The sequence below is a fragment of the Condylura cristata genome, unplaced genomic scaffold (genome assembly GCF_000260355.1).
Source record: "Condylura cristata isolate star-nosed mole 26May11 unplaced genomic scaffold, ConCri1.0 scaffold00004, whole genome shotgun sequence".
Lineage (NCBI taxonomy): Eukaryota > Metazoa > Chordata > Mammalia > Eulipotyphla > Talpidae > Condylura > Condylura cristata.
In genome coordinates, this window is record NW_004567105.1 from 27,590,978 (window position 1) to 27,610,676 (window position 19,699).

Genomic DNA, 19,699 nt, shown 5'->3' on the forward strand with positions numbered 1-19,699 from the left:
GAGGCGGGGAGGGGGCGGGGAGGCCGCGAGGCTTCTGGGCTCTCCGCCCACAGGAGGCGGCTCGGGAGCTGGGAGGGGAAACCCCCGGCGGCTTCCCTCGACACGTGGCCGCCCCCAGTCCCAGATTGGAGACCCCTCCCCACCCCGTTTTGTCCTTAACTGAAAGTGGAGATGGTGGGACGCGAAGCTGAAACAGTGAGCAGATAGTTTAGCCCCTGCATTTCCAAACTGTCTTCTGCTTCTTCTTGGTCAGTATTTTTATTAGGGGAAAGGATCAGTGTTAGGTCATCATGGATGGTGAGGCACTGGGAGAATATTAAAGAATGAATGGCGTGAAAAGCGCCCATGTTAGCTGCTATTAGCAAAAGATTGTGTGTCTTAAGGGCAGTTAGGATTAGGATGGATATCTCAACCGGCTTTTTTTGGGGGGACAATTCATCCTGATGGAATCCTCTATACTGGTATAGGGTGGAAAATGATTTTACCTGCATTGTCTTTCATTATTTTAGGACTTGGAATGCTTTCTTACAAATTCTGAGGTTCCCAGAAAATACTTAAGCTTTCTTGTTTTTAAGATGATTGGAGTCGGGTGGGGGAAGAGGAGTATGGGGTGGAATGAAGCTTTAGTGTGGACTTAGTCAAGGTAGCCTACTGCTTGGTTAATGCCCCCACTTCTCCCTAAGGGGAAGAAAATAAGCAGAAGGAAATTAAGCCCTACTTGGGAGCGGTGGTCTTTTAGAGTAGGAAAAGAGCTAGGCGCAGGATCTTTTCAAGGTGCCCCTATTTTAGACTGACTCACTGGTTGGTAAAGACTGCGCTTCAGAAGGTTCACGACATAACACTGCTTGCCTTTTTCAGGAAGGGTGTAAAACGTCTTTTCACACTGATGTATACATCCTCTTTTATGTTAAAATTAATATTCCTATACTTGTTAGGAAGTAATAGATACTATCTTTAATTGGATATAGACTTAACATGAATAGGAACAGGTGGTAAAGGAATTTCGGGAAATACTGTCTGAATTATTAGAAGTGGTCTGATTTTAGATAGATGGCCCAAATCGAAAATGTGTTTTCCTTTAAATTCTAATCACCCCTGAAAGATAGTTGGAAGTCAACTTGGACATCTTTTATTATTCTAAAACCTCGACTTAATAGATATGCTTTCCAGCAATTTGATAACATAGGATTTATTAATTTTACCATATCAGTTTGAAAATTCTTGTAAAATTTATCTGTTCCAAAGTACCAGTTTTTGGTATTGGACCTATTGGCAGTAAATTATTGAACTAATATTAATGTGGCATGTGACTGTGCTTGCCATTAGAGATTAAAAAAATAAATAAACCCTGTACCAGAGTTAATTTAATCCAAAATGCTATTCTGGTGGGTTGTTTTTCCCCTTTCCCATCCTACTTGCTTTGAATTAATAGGGGAATGAGTTCTACCAGCTTGGGCTCCTTTCTGTGGGTTTTCACAAAGTCCCTCTCTGGGTAGAGCAGGCTGGTGCTTTGGCTTAACCCAAGCAAGTACCTTTTTCTTTGGCTTCCTTATTTTTTCTGATTATTTTATTTTATACCTTTCAGAAAGGTAACTCAACTCTTACAGTCTTTAATATGCTCAATAATATGTTTGCCAGAATACTCCTCCGTTACAGTACAGACACTTCTGGTTTTGTCATGGTAACATTTGTAGGGCCTTTCTTTTTGAATAGTGTTTGTTCCCTTGATGTTTGCAACATCATTTTGTAGACTGACATGTATGTAGCTAAAGGAACAACTTCATGTTTTGTAAAAGGTGCGGAGAACTATATATAGTGGGTGCCTTTCCTTCACCTTTGTGTTGGTCATTTTGACTATTTACTGGAAGATAACAGTTCCAGCTGAAAGGAGCAATTGCTCATTTTATTACTTAATTTCCCTATATTGTTGTCAGGTGACACATTTATTAATGTCCCAAAATATATTCAAAACAGTCCTTTTGTAGGAAAGTGGGCTAAAAGAGGCAAGTTCTGTTTCACTCTTAAAGATATGAAGATTTCAAAATAAAACACTACGCTTTGTTTATATTTTGTTTGGTTATAGATTTGAAATATTAATGAAAGGATTAGAATGCATCCTGATCGGTTTAGTAAACTAGGTTTTTTTTTTTTTTTTTTTTTTCAGATCCTCAAGTCTAATCCAAAATTGTAATTGTTTCCTCAGTTGACTCTTAGAATATCTACTTTATCACCTGTTTGGAATGTTTATCTTATGTCATGAGCAAACTGGGCAAATTGTACAATGTTGGGTTGTGATGAGTGATAAGAAAGAAGTGAGGGATAGAGTAGTTTAATTTGCTTACATGAAGGAACCTAATAAATGGTGTAGCAAGTCTCATTTCATACTGATTTCATTTAAGTTCTTGTGGGCAGTGTTAGAGGGTGAGCATTGTTGCTTTTACCCATCTTTTGTAAGTTTTTTTACAGTGACAGCTGACATCTAGATCATATTACTGGGCTTGCCACATAAGGTGGCTTCAGAACTTTCTGATTACCAACTCTGCCTGTTTTTATTACATTTTGCTAGTTATTCTTGTGTGTACATTTTGAATTTTATTGGGAAAGGAGACTAATTTTGAAGAACTTGGTTATTTTCTAAGGTAATGAGTGCACAGGAGCACAAAAATACAAATCAGCATTTAGGGCTACCTATTTGGGACCCCTCGCTGTTCAGAGAGCTTTCCTGTCTTATCATCTATCAATAAATCTCTTGCTTTGCGGCCTAAAAAAGAAAGAATACATGTCAGCATTTACTGGGCGATTATTCAATGAATGCTTTAAATTATTTTTTTTTTTTTTTTTTTTTTTAAGGATTTATTTATTTATTCATACAGAACTGGGGTACAGGCCAGAGATGCTGAGGGTGAGAGGATTCACCAGAGACAGAGTGGGGTGCAGAACAGGCAGATCAACGAAGTACACTGCTGAGGGGAGCAGCGGGCGGGTCAGGAGAGGTCTGCCGCGCCATGTGGTCACCTCCGGGGCAGGCGGGGATCGAACTCATGCGGAAGTGGCTTCAGATTCTCAGTTCTGTGCCTTAGCCCGCTGCGCCACCAGGGAGGGCCGAATGCTTTAAATTATTTTAAGTATATTAATGTATTTACTGCTTCTGGAGGTAGGTGATACCAGCATTTTAATGAGGAAACCGAGGTGTATAACGGTTAAAGGACTTAACCAGTGGTTACATAATCTTGATTTATGGTAAAGATTTTGTATTGGTTTTTGAAGGAAGTTTCCTTGACTTAAACTCCTACTATGCTATTCTTCAGTGTAGAATTAATTCATAAGCATTCTTCTTTGGGTTCTACTCACTGCTCCAAGAAAAAGCCACAATACCTAGGCTTGGGATTTTCAGCAGGGAATTTGTTAACATGTTATTAGGTGATGACTCCTTAGCCTTATGTTTGCCCACTATATGTGAGCGCGCGCGCACACACACACACATATACATCCATACATATATCTATATATATGTTCTATGTGGTTGAATTGTTTTTTCTGGGTTATTACATGTTCTTTGGATTCTTGATTTAAAGATGTAATTTTTAATGATATACTTCATAATGAAGTGATAACTTTTTTTGGTAAAGAAATAACTAGTTACTGTATAATCTGTGTAGCAGTAAGTTATTAGCCTTGGTATTTGGACTAGTAGACTGAGTAAGGGTTTTGGAAGTCAGATTTTAAATTTTGGTTTCCACTTTGGTGGAGAACTTAATGGAATCAAGTTTACTGTGATGGTAAGAAGTTAATTTTATAGCACCTCTTGACATCCAGCTGTTACATGACCACAAATCTGGCTATAATCTGATTTAATTTCTTTTGGGTGAGAGATTTTAAAGTGTCAATTGAAGATTTACCACCAGTCATGTTACTCCTGAGTCTTTCCATTGAGATCCCTGGATTACATACACTGAAAATAAATGTTATTGTGAGTGACTTTTTCATCTGTAGTAATGCCTTTCCTTAATCTTTTTTTCTTGATGTTAGTACATTTCCACCTTCTTCAAAATTAGGATTGTATTTTACTTTGAAATGATTAGAATTAAATCTGAGAGTGTGTGTTTTTCTGTTTAAGTTGATTAGAAAAGGTTTGATTGCTTTTCCCCTTATACTCTGGAAGGTAAGATATTTTGCTTTTAATCTTTCAGGAGATAACCCAGAAATTACAATAATACTTACTTGGGGAAATTAAAATACCATAATCCATTTCCGTCGCTTTTGCCCTAACCTCTGATTTAATGTTGTAGTTTAATTTTTAGCATACTGCACAGTGCTGATGTTCTTTAGGACTATTTTACATGTGTGTATACTCTTTTTTGCCCCTTATTTCTTGCATTTTAAATCTTGGGGGGGTGCTTTTGCCTGAATAATGTTTTTGTGGAATTTATAGTACAAGTACTGTGCCCTCTTTTTTTTTTTTTTTTTTTGTGGCCCTCTTTTTTTTTTTTTAAAGACTTGTTTACTTTTGCAAATGGTACTGGGGTGTTCAGGGGCAGCGGGAGGTTTCACCAGAGAGGTTTCACCAGAGAACGGAGGGGAGCAGAACAGGCAGATCAATGTACTCTGCTGAGGGGAGCAGCGGGACGGTTCTGGAGAGGGTTAGGACGGGTCAGGAGAGGTCTTTCTCCCCATGTGGATCACCTTTGGGGCCACAGTTAGCTTGCTGAGCTGCATCCTAACCTGTTGCACCATGAGGGAGGGCCCCTCACCCTCATTCTTAAACAGATACTTGGTTGGGTATGGTAACCTTAAGATCGTCAGTTATCTTCAGCATATTGAGGATTCTGTTGTCTTTGGGTCTGTTAACGTAAAGAAAATACAGCTGTCAGTCTTCTGTCTTTCAGGTTAATATTTTCTCTCCTTTTGGGGTGATGCTGCCTTAAGTGCCTTTTTATTGATACATTTGAGTTTCTTTTTTTATCCAGATTTGGATTTGTAGGGTTATGTTCCATCATTTAAGAAACTTCTTACCTATGAATATCTTTGATCATTTTGCCCATTCTCTTGTAAAACTTACACTAAATAAAAAATCTTTGTTAATATTTCTTGTATTTAAAATGCCTTTTATTTATTTTCCACTCCTTACTGGCTGCTTTAGGATGTCTTGGGAAGATCTTCTAAACTTGCTTCAAACTCAGTTCTCTGTTCAAACTGTGTTTAGTCTACTGTTAAACCTGCAATTTAGTTTGATTTCCATTATTTTTATGGAAGTGCTGTTGTTTGCCAATTTTGCTATACCTCCTTCAGTAGACATTGCTTATAGGCACTACTGCAAATGCTATTTTCCAATTTAGTGTGAACTTAGATATCTTTTGTCTGTGTTTATATAGTTTTAAGTTTGTTTATAGTCTTTACTGTGCAAGCCTTTGAGCACTGGTTTGTTTTCTGTTACCTCGTTCTGGAAAATTGTATGAATTTGAAATTCAGAAGAAAGTACTTTTTCTTCATGTTTGGGTTTGCCAAGTGCCTAGTAACCCTATTGAATAGAGATCACTAAGCTCATTGCTTGGGATTTCAGGGGTTAACAAACATGAGAGGTGCTTTGAGCTCTTTTTTCCCCAAGAGAACTGGTTTATTATCCTGGAGAACATAACACTTGAAGGTTCCTGCTTAATTTGGGAGGTTTGCTATAAAGATTCCCATTTGGACAGGCCTAGGGATTTTCATTTTATCTTACATAGTTAAAAAACAAAGTTCAAACTAAAAAACAAAGTTCAAACTAAAGATTCACAGATGCCCTCTGGACAACAGTGGCTTCCTTCTGCTTAATCTTTTGCTTGAGTTGTCTTTAGTTTGGAATTAGTGATTCCTTGCTAACTAGGGTCTTTTGCAGTTTTAAAGTTTTTAACAAGTACCTTATTTTGCACTTTTAATTATTTCTCACTGGTAGAGTTAGTATGCATAATCTAGTTTGCCACTGCCAAAATGACAGATCTTTGAGGAAGTAATTTAGTGTCTGATAAATACAATTCTCATTCTCTATTTAATTTTGTTGATTAAAAAAAATAGGTTTTAACAAACCTGTGTTTTTCAATGTGATTAAATTGTTTGGAGACTTTGTTTCTTGTCTACAACTCAGATTTTGGGGTGTATCCCTAAAGATTTATTCGTTCAGAATTTCAATTTGGAATTCTCTGTCTCTAAATACAATTGATATATAATTTTAGTTTTTTTTAAAGATTTATTTATTTTTGCATACAGAACTGGGATATAGGCCAGAATTGCAGGTGCTGTGAGAGGATTCACCAGAGACAGTGAGGAAAGTAGGGTAGGCAGATCAATGAAGTACACTGCTGAGAGGGGAGCAGCGGGCAAAACAGAGGTCAGCAGCACCATGTGGGTCACCTCTGGGGTGGGAACGAACTTGCATGGAAGCTGCTATGGCTTACTTGCAGTGCTGCGTCCTAATCCATTGCACCGCAAGGGAGGGCCTAATTTTAGATTTTTAGGGTAGTCGTAAATAGATAGGTCAGTTTCTCCATCTGTCCAGAGTTGCTTTACCTCTGAAGTTAACATCTGTATTTACCTTGCTACATCAATTGGTTAGCCTCTAGTTGTCAGAACTAAAAGACTGTTTTCAACCATCATCCCTGCTAATTATTTTGTAGAAATGCCGACTTTGTGCTATGATTAATTCAGAATGGACAGATGAGAAAAATCACTTAAGTTTTAGTGTTGAGTGTTTACTGGGTACAAAACACAAGTTCTTTCACATTAAGAGCAATCTGATGAGGGAACAATTTTTTCCTACTTGAGGTACGTGATAAAATGGGGCCAAAGTTTTTTGCCCGAGCAATTTTGCTAATTCAAATAACCTACAAAATAGATTTTGACTTTTAAAAACAAAAGTATACAATTAAGAAATAGGTTAGTCAAAATGGGAGAGAGCATCATTGAATAAGTGCCATTCTGTTTCATTGTAAATCCTGTAATTTTTAAAGTCTCAAGGAATTTCATTGTAAAGGAATTTAAATTTAGAAATTTTGATGAAAGAGGGTGACATTTTTAACAATTTTTGGCTACCCTGTATTCTTACTATATGCTGTGTATTCAACCTAGCAAACTTCCAAATTGTCATTTAATATCCAAGAGAAAGCCAAATTATAAGAAATGAAGCCAAAGTTGTTATTTTCTCTTAATCTTTTCTTTTTTATAACTAGTTACTGTTTTCTGATATGTATTTCCAGAAATGTTTTATTCATGAGAAAGTATGTTCATCTGTGTCTATATACATATATGTGATACATAGATTAAACTTTTATACATCCTATAACTCCTGCTTTCTTGCTCTTTCTGTATCAGCCCAGAGACTTGCTTCAATTTTGACTGTATTCTGTTGTGTGTGCATTCTCTACTACTACTGTTTATTTTTGCTGAGATAAGTAATTGTAGTGCCAGGTATAAGCTTCGTATACAGCGATTGACAGAAGCAGAAATAATTCCTATAATATGGATCTTATGGACTAATCAGTCTGGAGAGACTTGGTCAAATAATCATGCCAATTTAATAATTCCAGATAAGAAACAGAAAGAAAACAGCATTATAGGAATGTGTACATGTAAGCAAATTTTTATTTAATAAGGAAGTTTGGGGTGGAAAAATCATCTCTGCAAAAGCTTGAGCTTGAGAGTCAAATGATGTGTAGAATGTGTTAACTATATAGTATTGGAAGAACCATCTAGGTAAACATGAACAGCTTAGACCTTTAGACTCTTTACATATTGTTCTTGATGGTAGTTTCTCATAAGTGAATAACGAGGGTTGAGATGAATATATTTAAGTCTTCATATTCCTGTGGTCAAATTGCTCTCCAGGAAAATAAGAATGCATATTCACCACAGTTTTCCTACAATAAAAATGCTTATTGATTTGATAGACAATAGAACTTAACTTACCTTTTTTTTTTTAAACTGGGATTTAGTATTTTTCTTAATTTTTGAGGTAGCATTCATAATCACCTGCTTCTGTCAATCACTGTAGTATAGAGTAGTATATAAAGCTTATATTTAGCATTACACTTACTTATCTCAGTAGAAACAAACGGTATTAGCAGACAATGCACACACATCTACTTTAGTTATCCAACATCACTGGAGAAATTTATTCTGTTAGAGGTGATTTGAAGCACATGAGGATATTTTTAAATATAAGAGGATATATTAGGAAGAAATGCTTCCTTTGTAATTTGTCTAAAGGATGGCTGTTGAATCAGTAATAATACTTCAAATATTAGCAGTTGACTGCTGAAATCAGTAATGTGTCCTGATTTTACCTAAAATTACCATTAGGTAATATTAAGTATGTTTGTATGAGGAATCACATCTTACAGCATTTTGTGAATTAAAGGATAATTTAAATTAAAGCAAAAACTTGATTTTGAGGTGGGATTAATTTTAAACCTGTTTTAGATTGTTTTGTCTTTCTGAAAACAATTCTTGAGGTTAACATTCATCTTACCATGAAATAGAGCTTGGAATATGCTTGGTTCTAATAGTATTAAGATTTGGTTACTAAGAACATTTTGATAATAACTTGCCAGCATATCCAGGGAAGTTTGGATGCCTGTTGGTTATCAGTAATGTTGACACAACAGTGATTTCAGGATATGGGCAACTTTTTTACTTGACAAAGGTTTCACTCCCAGGACTTCGTACGTAACTGTCATTAAGTACTTTTTTTTTAAGATTTATTTATTTATTCATACAGAACTGGGGTACAGGCCAGAGATGCGGAGGGTGAGAGGATTCACCAGAGACAGAGTGGGGAGCAGAACAGGCAGATCAACAAAGCACACTGCTGAGCGGAACAGCGGGAGGGTCAGGAGAGGTCTGCCATGCCATGTGGATCTCCTCCGGGGCAGGCGGGGATCGAACTCATGCAGAAGTGGCCTAAGCTTCTCAGTGCAGTGTTTTAACCTGCTGTGCCACCAGGGAGGGCCTGGTGTGCCGTGCCACCAGGGAGGGCCTCAAAGAGTGTTTTTAAAGATCTATTTATGAATAAAAGAACTGCAGTACAGGCCAGAAGTGCAGGGAAAGGAGTGAGAGGATTCACCAGAGACAGTATGGGAGACAGAACAGATGTCCCCTGTTGAGGGGAGCAGTGGGCAAGATGAGAAGTCTGCCCCACATTGGCCTAGGTTAGAAATCAGTAGCTGTGGAGAGCTTCATAGTGCTGCACTTTAACAAACCTTGTGCCACCAGGGAAGGCCCAAGGATGATTATTTTTGACAAAAGATCTCCGGTTGCTTACAATAGATGTCAGTATTCGGCTTTAACCTGAATTTGATAAAAATTAATGTCATCAAATGAAGTGACTTTTTTATTCTGTGAGATGCTGCATAGCAAAAACTAACCATTTGTAGTTATTAAAGGAATTGAGTAAAGAACCTTTGTGTTGCACTTTGCCTGTTCTAGCATACATGTTATTCTTTACCAGGACTCTATTCCTTCTAACAGCCCTTATATGATAAATTCTAAAAATCTAGTAGTAGCTTGATATTTTCTGAAAAAATTTTTTGGTGACTACAGAGAGGTTATGTTCCATGTTTTTTTTCCTGAACACTGATTGTTTTTAATGGGCATATATATTTCAATACATATATAAATCAGTGTGGTATTGATTTAAAATATTTTGTCCTCAAATGTTTTTATTGGCTTTTAAATAAATTGTATATATTTTTTAACATTGACATTTCTTTCCGTAGATATTTGGAGTTCTTACAACATGGCAGACATTGACAAGTAAGTGACAGATAGTTGGTTCTTTTTTTAAAGAGATTGGGCATCACTTGTATTGGGATGTGTCTAACAACAGTACTATTTATGTATTATAAAAATGCATGGTAATGACTACTGCTTAGTACCTACTGTCATAAAAGTTGGGTACAGTGTTTCCTAGACAAAATATAGTACATATTGCATTGTCATAAATATAGTAAGCCATTTGTCAGTGTTTATTCTTAGGAAGGTGATGAGCACAATAGTGAATCATAAATATTTGCAGAATTCATTTTTACCACATGTATTTCCCAAAGATAGTACTACTTATATTGTAATGTAGCTTACACAGAAAGTTTTTAAAAAATACAGGATGTGTATATAGAATTTAAAGAATAAAAGGACACTAGTGGACAAATTTTCAAAATGAGAGTATTACTATTAGAAGCCCTCTGTACCCCTCATTTGTCTACCTTTCTAGGAACAAAAGCACTTTCTTGGCTTTTGTCTAATTCATTTCTTTGCTTTTCTGGTTTCATTGACTATAAATTCTTAACTGTGTTTGATTTTGAAATACTGAATAGCATTCACAAACTTTGATGTGCAAAGAAAAAAATTCGTGTTACCACTATTAAGACTCCTAAGGTTAAGACTCCTAAGGTTAGGAAAATAAGCAAGATACTATCTGGGTGGTCATAATCTGGCTTCGACACTTTCACTTTATAGGCTTTATAGGGACTTATTTTGGAGAAATCACTGGGGAAGATTATGCATTATGGAAACATAATTTTAATCAAGTTGGTGTCTGATAGGATTCTGTGTGACTATACCTCTTTCAGAAATATGGTCAGGGAAGAATGGGTCAAGCTGCATTATCTATTGCTTGTAATTTCAGTCTAACCTGCAAATTGAGAAGTAATTAAGACAACTCTTGAGTTATGAGGGCATGATAAACTTCATGTTACGGGAAGCATAAACTGTGGGGAAACTTGGAAACAAGGGCAACATACCCCAAATACATATAAGAATCTGGCCAGTCCTCCCCCATGTGTACTGTCTTCAACATGAGACAGTAGTGCCACAGATGTTTTAGTGCTGATGCTTTTAAAGTGACTGTTGCCTGAATCCCACTACTCTATTCATCTTTGGTTGCATAGTGCTCATTGTGGATCTGTTTTACTATCTTCCTCTGGTTTCCTTTTGTTTCTGCTATATCCCATTTTATTGTTTTGTTAGCCTAATGCATTTTTGGATCAGTACCAGGGAAGTATATTATTTTGAGTTATGGCATAAATGAAAATGACTTTTACCTTTACTTACCCTTGATAGTTTGGTATAGTTTTTCTAATTTGGGTTATTTTTCTTAACAGTTTTGAAGGTATTGCTACATTGTTACTTTGCTTCCAATTGTGTCAAAATTCAAAGTCATAATTATTAATCTTTGATGTGTGACTATATACATATATTTGTTTCTGGAAGCCACTCTGGCTTCAACATTCTGAAATTTTTCAAATTGCTCTAGCTGTTTTTATCTCTTTCTTGCATTAGGAATTCAGTGGACCATTCAGTCTGGCAACCTCTAGAATGACTTTCCATTCCAGGGAATGTTCTTACTTTGTTTATTATCTTGTTTGTTTCCTCTTTCTGGAACTTCTGTTATGTTGTATATTTGACTTGATTTTTCTAATTACCTTACATTTCCTATCTTTGTCTTTACTCTTTTGGGAAAACTATCTTTTCAACTCTTGCTTTGAATTTCTAATTGTTTAGTTTTCAAGAACACATTGGCTCTCTTCTTGCTTATATAGCATCTTGTTCTTCTAATCATTGATGATGGTATCTTTGGATTTTCTTTCCTGTTTAGTTCGCTTTTAAATTTTTCTTGCACTTATTTTTTTGAATGAAGAGGCTTTCTTCACCTAGAAGACAATGATAATTTGGCTGCTTGTTAATGCTAAGATTGGGGACATGTATTTGAGGGAAAACTTTTAAAAATTGATTGGGAAATTTGAATGTTGGAGGGTGAGACTTTCAATTTAGTAATTTAATGTAGTGTCATTGATGTGGCATTTGTTATGAGAATAACCAGTATTAGAATGTTTTTTTCTGGTTCAGGTATCCCTCTGAAAGATCTTTGTGTAAAGACTTTCTGTGCTTTGAGAGCCCAATTGGGAAAAGAGAGAAGTCCTCATACTTGACATTCTTGTGTATATTAGTCCTATCTCTGTTCTCAGCTGTGTCTGCACTCCTTTCATTAGCCTCTCTATTTAACCCTTTCCAGACAGGAAACTACCATTCATCTGCTAGAGTGAGGGAGAGGATCTAAGGATTTAACTGGTTATCATTGTTTGCTTACTATCTTCTATCTTATCCACCTTCATCTCCAATCCTTGTTCCTAAAAGTCTTTTTTAAGATTACATGTTTACACCGGTTCTCACTTTTTCCACACTGCTAACTTATGTTTCAGTTCTCAGGCAGTTGTTGCTTGTATCTCCTTGTCTTTCATTGTTTGTTAAATCCTCCTTTATTGTAATTTTAGTTTGGATTTTAATTTTAATTTTGGATGTGCACTTGAATATGTACAATCTGCCATCTTACCCTTGGGGTTTTCATTTTGTTTTGAATTTTAATAAAAGAGTAAGTTGGTTGTGACTCATTGCTTCCCTCCTTTCCCTACCATTAATTAATTTTGGGTGGCTGGTTGCTTTTTAGGAGGGAGGATGAATGAATTATTTTCTTTAAAGCAGGTATCAAAACTTTCTGTAAAGGGCCTTATCTGTAATTTAGGGATTTGGAACTGTATGGTCTCTGGTCTAACTGCTCAACTTTGTTGTATCATGAAAGTAGCCATAGGCAATACATACAACAGTTACTGTGCCTCTGTCCCAATAAAACTATAAAAATGGGAATGGGCTCTATTTGGCCATGGAATATACATAATTTTGACCCCAGGATTAAATAAAACCATAAGATTATATTGTTCAGTAAGTAACTGAATGAAATTACACTGGAGAAGAACTATTTAAGTTACTTCCACCAGTGGCTTTTTATACCAGATATTCCAGAAATCTGTGTAGGTTCTGATAGGAAGGTTGAATTTTTCCCTCAGTTGATGATGGGAACTTAACCTTTACTAGTAATAATAGAATTGACCTTTTCTGTACTTGTGAGTATACAAAAATTTGGTAGTCTTTGTCCCCATACGAAGGTTCTCAGATACTGTTTAAAGACATGAAGCATTAAAATATGAAATCAAAGAATTTTACCATTAACTGTATGTTGACTTAGATGTCTGTATTCTCCTTTTTAGTGCTGTCTATAATATCATATTCAAAAACTAGATTTTTAGGACAAAAAGGGAAGAATACTAGTAACTTCAGTGGTGCCATCCTTCTGGCTTTGCTCTAGTTGTGAGTAGATTCAAAATTTCTTAATCTCTGCTATAAAGAAAAATTCAAAATAGTGAGTATAGGCTTATACCCTTGCTCCACAGTCATAAAGGATCCAAGACCTTTTTGTTTTCAAAATTTGATCCTTAACTTATTTTCTCTAAAGTTTCATGGTCCATTTTGTGACTGCTGGAGCTTTAGCCTTCTCACATACCAATTCTCAGAAAATAGCAAGGTGGAAAAGAACCTCAGAGCTAGCTATCTCATCCTTTCTCCTACCGTTCTATAAAGACTTCCTTAAATTTCTGTATTAGTTCTGCTTTTTCTACCAAAAACCTAATTATGTCCAGCTAAAAGGTAGGACTTTTTAAAAAGCTTGGTGTATTACCCTCTCATAAAATTAGAGTATTATTACTAAAAAGATTAAAACCACTGGTTATTGGGTAGAACATACATTTCTTGTTATCACATTCCCTAAACGAAAATGTCACAAACCATATTTTAAGGCTTGAAATATAAACTTTATATTTGGCCATAAGCTTTTTAAGTGAAATTCTAAGTACTTCTACTTTTGTACTTGTGTCCATTTGAAATTAAAAGAAAAATGGAATTGGTGTTTAAATTCCTACTTCATGTTTTTAAAAGAGGCCTATTAACCTAGAAAATGAATTGAAGTTTTTCTGTAATTTTTTTTTTATTTGTAATTGGTACATTTGAATCTTGGTGTGATGTATGATATTGTAGCAAAGAACAGTCTGAACTTGATCAAGATTTGGATGATGTTGAAGAAGTAGAAGAAGAAGAAACTGGTGAAGAAACAAAAATCAAAGGTATTACTTTAATTTTCTCCAGGAGCCAGTGAATGCCGGCACTTGTCTTCTAGACCTTTTTCTTTTTGGATCATTGTCCACTTTACCATCCCTATTCTAAGTTCAGTAATTGTGGTTGGGTGGGTAGGGGAAGAGGGAGATGGAGATGAAGTAGAAAGAGAGGAAAATAAGGGATATAGTATGATTTATTACAAGTCAATGGTATCTACTGCTGGGCTTGCCTATGACATAGATGTGCTGGACAGAGCTGCCCATGAATTTTGTCTGGATTTATCAATAGAAGTGCTATTTGTACAAGTGATGTGGTGGTAGTTTTCAGTGGTGCTTCTCAACAAACAGCACTAGCTTAACATTTATTTGAAATGTTTATTAGTATTTCACATGTTAGTAATACAATATATGTAGTGTGTATGTGTACATATTTTTTTCACTGTGTCCAAACCACAAAAGAAACATTCAGACACGTTTTGTGTGTACAGAAGCATCCAAAATTTTCTTCGGCAAACATCTAAAATGTGGGTGAGGGTTAGTGCTGGCAGTGGGGAATTTCACCGCTTTAGTTTCTGCCCTTTAATAATTAAGCTTTTCATTTTTAAGCCAGATGGTTAATTGTGCACTTCTAGCTTCATCTGTTGTAATATTTTATCCTTAGTTGCCATTATTAATATTTCTAAAGGCATGTTGGTATTGATAACTACATCATCCAATAATCAAATTAATGTAAGAAAATAGATTGACCCTTACTAGGAAAAATTAATGGCAGTTTTGGATGTATGTATTGAAGAAGGCTACAAAATAATTCTTTTCATAAATTAGCCTATATTGGATAAAGAATAATTTTTAGATACCATTAATAACCAAATTTTGCTTGGCTTTCATTATAACCTTTTGACTGTTTGAACTTTTTTAATTCAAGTAAGCCCAAGTACATTATATAGGATCGAACATTCAGGTCACTAACTCCCACAGTCTTCGTTACACCAGGCTTGAAACACATGCAGTTTTATGTTGTGTTATCTCCTTCAATGAATTGTCACCTATCATATATAGATATCTCAGTCATATTTTGAGCTGCCCAAAATGCAATGTGGGTAAAACAAGAGATAATCAGGGGAAAAAAGATAATCGATGACATTTGAAATCAGTAGGAGTCTGAACTTCTAGAGTGAATTTCCTTTGACTTGTTACCCATCTTTGCTCATACTAGCAATTTACAAACTAGTTAGAAAACACTCATGATTGGATTGTCCTATTAAAATAACAATACATGGTCATAAAATCCTTCTTTCGATGCCCTTTTTTTTTTTTTTTTTAAAGCGCGTCAGCTGACTGTTCAGATGATGCAAAATCCTCAGATTCTTGCAGCCCTTCAAGAAAGACTTGATGGTCTGGTAGAAACACCAACAGGATACATTGAAAGGTACACGTTTTCTTTTACATAGTCCTTATCTTTCTATAATCAACAGAGCAGGTATATTTTTAAGACCATCTGTGACATGTGTATAATAGTTGGAAAACTAATGTATCCTATCTTGTATAGGATTATTGGGAATTTAAAATTTTGTTTGATGTACCATCAACTTAGAGTTGGTCTTCAAAAAATTATCAGGATGTATATTGACCCTACTCGTATCTGAGTTTTGTTTAGAAATTTGTTAGAAATGCAGGTTTTTATTTCACTGGTCAAGTAGTTGTTTGCATTCTAGAATGACTGATATCATTTAGCTTAAGTTTTTTGTTAGTTTTGACCAGTCTAAGAGGAGTGAGGTGTGTGTAAGCTCATTTTAAGCTTTTAAACTTCATAAAGATTGTGAACTTTAAGTTGCTCATGTACCCATTTTTCTGCTGGGGTTTGATATCTTTTCCCTGTTTTGTAAGTGTTCTTATGTATTTTAGATGTTAATTCCATAACTTATTGTTATTATTATTATTTTTTGCCTAGATCTGGGTGGTGTAGGCAGAGGCATGAGGTTGGGGGAAAGTTGTTAGAATTCACCAGAGACACAGTGGAGAGTAGAACAGGTGGCTCTACTGAAATACACTGCTAAGGGGAGCATTTGGAGAGGTTTGCTACGCTATTTGTGGGTTAGCTCCCTGGCCAGTGATTGAACTCAGTAGGCCCTCATGGTGATAGCGAAGGCTATCAGTAAAGGCCCTCAGAATTCCTTAACTTTTGTAATTATTAATCATTTTTTACTTAATGACTTGTCCTTTTAAAGTTAGGTCCTTCCTAGTTCTATCTGTATTTCTTATTTACTAGTTTACCTCTCACATTTAATCCTTCTGGAGTTAGTCCACTTTGTATTTGTAATAGCCATCTGGTTTCCTTTTTTTTTTTTTTTTGAGCGAACTACTTTTTATAACATTCACCTAGTAATCATTCTATTCTTTTGTCATGCCTTAATGTCTTTGGAATAATAAACGTGTCTTTAATATTTTTAAGGGTGGGTTACCTTCTTCATCTATCTCCCATAAAACAATCTTAAGGTTGATCTTAAGTGTAGATGTTTATCCTATATATGGTTGAGGTTGTCAGGTTTCTTAAGAAAACTGAAATTTTGATAGGAATTATATTGAATATATAGATTAATGTAGTGGGGGATTATTTTTTAAATACCTATTATATTACCCTTGTATTATTCAAATCCTACTCTTAATTTATTTATGCATACAAGAACTGGGGTATAGGCTGGGGGGGTGGAGTGAGAGGATTCACCAGAGACAAGAATGGAGAGTAGAACAGGCATATCTAACAAAATACACTCCTGAGGGGAGCTGTGGGCGAGTCAGGAGAGGTCTCCTGTGCCATGTAGCTCAGCTCCCTGGCCAGCATTGAACTCATGCTGCACTTGGCTGTGGATAACTTCATAGTGCTGTGTCTTAACTCCTTGCACCACCAGGGAGGGCCCCAAATCATATCCCATGTCTCTTACTACATTGTTTTCATGTTCTATTCTTGGTGAATTCCTGTATACCTTAGCTGTTGTGAATAAGCAAAAGTTGTTACCTGCACTAATGGCACTTCTAGTTCTAATCTTTCACATTTACACTGCACCATATGCATTTATTTTTCTTAGTTATGTTGGCCAGTATTTTTAGTAGTTTTTAAAACACTAGCATTTTATTATTATTATTAATATAAGTTCATTTTTACTTCATTTTGTGCCTTTTTCCATCTCAGTTATAATCCCCATGGGCTTGCCATCACCATAATACAGTGCACGCCACCCCTGTTAAAACACTAGTGTTTTTTTTTTTTTTTTAAAGATTTATTTATTTGTACATACAGAACTGGGGTACAGGCCAGAGGCTCAGGGGCGGTGAGAGGCTTCACCAGAGACAGAGTGGGGAGCAGAACAGGCAGATCGACGAAGTACACTGCTGAGGGGAGCAGCGAGCGGGTCAGGAGAGGTCTGCCACGCCATGTGGTCTCCTCCGGGGCAGGCGGGAATCGAACTCATGCGGAAGTGGCTTTAGCTTCTCAGTGCAGTGCTTTAACCTGCTGCGCCACCAGGGAGGGCCTAAAACACTAGTGTTTTAAATGGGCATATTTCCAGTTTTACTGGGAATAAATATAAAATCTCCATTTATCTTGAAAGTCTGAATTTTTTGTGACCTTCAGTTCTGTATTAGTTCAGATGGTCTTTGACCTTTTTTTTAAAAATATTAAATATAAACTATTTTTGGAAACTTTAGATATCAATTAGCTGCATATTGTATGCCCTTATTGATGAAATGTGTGAAATGTGCTTTAGTGTTTGTGTATATATGTGTGTGTATGCATTTTATATATATGTGTGTATATATGTGTGTACAATAAAGAAACTTGGTAGAGGGGCAAAGAAATACTTCGTTAAGAGTGATTTTAAAGTTGAGGTTTCAGCTACCTTAATGAAACACTGATTTTACTTTTTCTGCTTTTTGGAGCAAACTTTGTAAGACAGAAATTAACTGTTCCTGGTAAACTTTTTCTGAAAATTGACTTGGGCCTTTCAGATTTGAGAAGTCGAGGTCAATGGAAGTCTACCTGCCACCACTATTTTTTGAACATACTAATTGGCCTGATAGTTTGTACTGTGCCGATATGAGAGGTTTATATTGTAAATATACATATTGCTATTTCAAATTGATAAGTGTATAATTTATGGTGTTTTAAAATATTTTCATTTTTTGTACTTTGTATTTTTCATCTTTGTTTCATTCATATTAATGTTTTTAGAATAAACTTTTGATTTTCCCTTGCCTTTTTTTGTGATTATTGCAGCTCAGACTTTAATGTTAAAATTTCCTTATTTGCGCTTACTCCATTAGCTTATTTTTTCCAATTTCTTTGAATGCTTAGGTCATTGGACTTCTTAATTTGTAGCTTTTTTTTTTTAAGATTTATTTATTCATACAGAACTGGGGTATAGGCCAGAGGTGCAGGCATGGTGAGAGGATTCAGCAGAAGCAGAGTAGGGAACAGAACAGGCAGACTGACAAGACCTCTGCTGAGTGGAGCAGAGGGTGAGACAGGAGAGGTCTCTAGTGCCATGTGGGTCACCTCCCTGGCTAGCCTTGAAATGCTGCACTTTAACCTGTTGTGCCACCAGAGAGGGCCCCTAATTTGTTGCTTTTATGATCTTACTACATTGTTTTTGTAAGTGCTATGTGAATATATGCTGAAACTAAGTCTTAATTTTTTATATTGTATGGTTTTCTTTTGTTTCTGCTAGATGTCTGCTTGATCTGAGAGGGATGTTAGGATTGTAGGACTCTACACTTAGAATCTGCGTTTTTCCTGTAATTCTTTGTTGTTAATATTGGCTTATAGCACTGTTTATGATTCAGAAATACAGGTGCCCATCTCTTCAGATGTATTTTATCATACTACACCTATCACTGAGGCGCACCTCTCGTCTTCTGTAGTGCATTGTGCTCCTTTTCCCTTTACTCTTCATGTTTTTACCTGTAAGTCTATCAGTGTGGACTGGTACATTTTGAAAGTTGTATCAGGTCTGTGTTTGTGATATATTTATCTTGTTCTGTTGTTCAATGCACTAGTAAATGCTATATATATCCTTCTTTACATATTATGGTATTCTTTATCACAATTACATTTTGTCTGATATTAAGATAGCTACCCCAGCTTTCTTTGGGTTTTTATTTACCTGGCTTAGCCTTCACATTCTTATATCATATTCTAATATGAATGGTTGCTGCCATATTAGTAATATCGGGCCACTTTACACTTCTTAAAAGTGATTTTTTTTTTTTAGTTATATTACTCCTAATTTTTAAAATTACTTATAGTACTTGTTTCTTCTTTTTGTTGTCCATCGAATAGATCTGGTTTCAAACTTAATGCTTTCCGAGTTTTGTTATGGTAAAAATGACTTATAACCTTATAACTACATTTGTTTATGTCTACTGATTTCTTATATTTACCAATATCTATATTGTTCATAAATGTAATTATTTTAGGTCTCTTTTTTTCAAGGCAACAGTAAAACTTACCAAGATACTGACTCCCCATACCTTATAGCATCTCCTGTTTTTTGTTGTTGTTGTTGTTGTTGTTTGTTTTGTTTTCCACTTCCTCAGAAATTTTTTTTTTTTTTTTTTAAGATTTATTTACTTGTGCATACAAAACTGGGGTACAGGCGAGAGGCTCAGGGGTGGCGAGAGGCTTCACCAGAGACAGAGTGGGGTACAGAACAGGCAGATCGACAAAGTACACT

The 19,699-nt window shown here is 35.7% G+C and overlaps 1 protein-coding gene across 6 annotated transcripts in view; it reads left to right on the plus strand.

The window, feature by feature from the left end:
* Window positions 1-19,699, plus strand: part of NAP1L1 (nucleosome assembly protein 1-like 1) — a 36,161-nt gene that overhangs the window by 938 nt on the left and 15,524 nt on the right. For 5 of the 6 annotated variants that reach the window (XM_012720400.1, XM_012720399.1, XM_004675869.2 and 2 more), the window contains exons 2-4: window positions 9,747-9,783; window positions 13,894-13,979; window positions 15,297-15,399. In XM_012720400.1, coding sequence (XP_012575854.1) covers window positions 9,767-9,783; window positions 13,894-13,979; window positions 15,297-15,399 — 206 coding nt within the window. In that variant the 5' untranslated portion in view covers window positions 9,747-9,766. The remainder of the gene's footprint in view (window positions 1-9,746; window positions 9,784-13,893; window positions 13,980-15,296; window positions 15,400-19,699) is intronic. The other variant, XM_012720402.1, reaches the window with a different exon arrangement.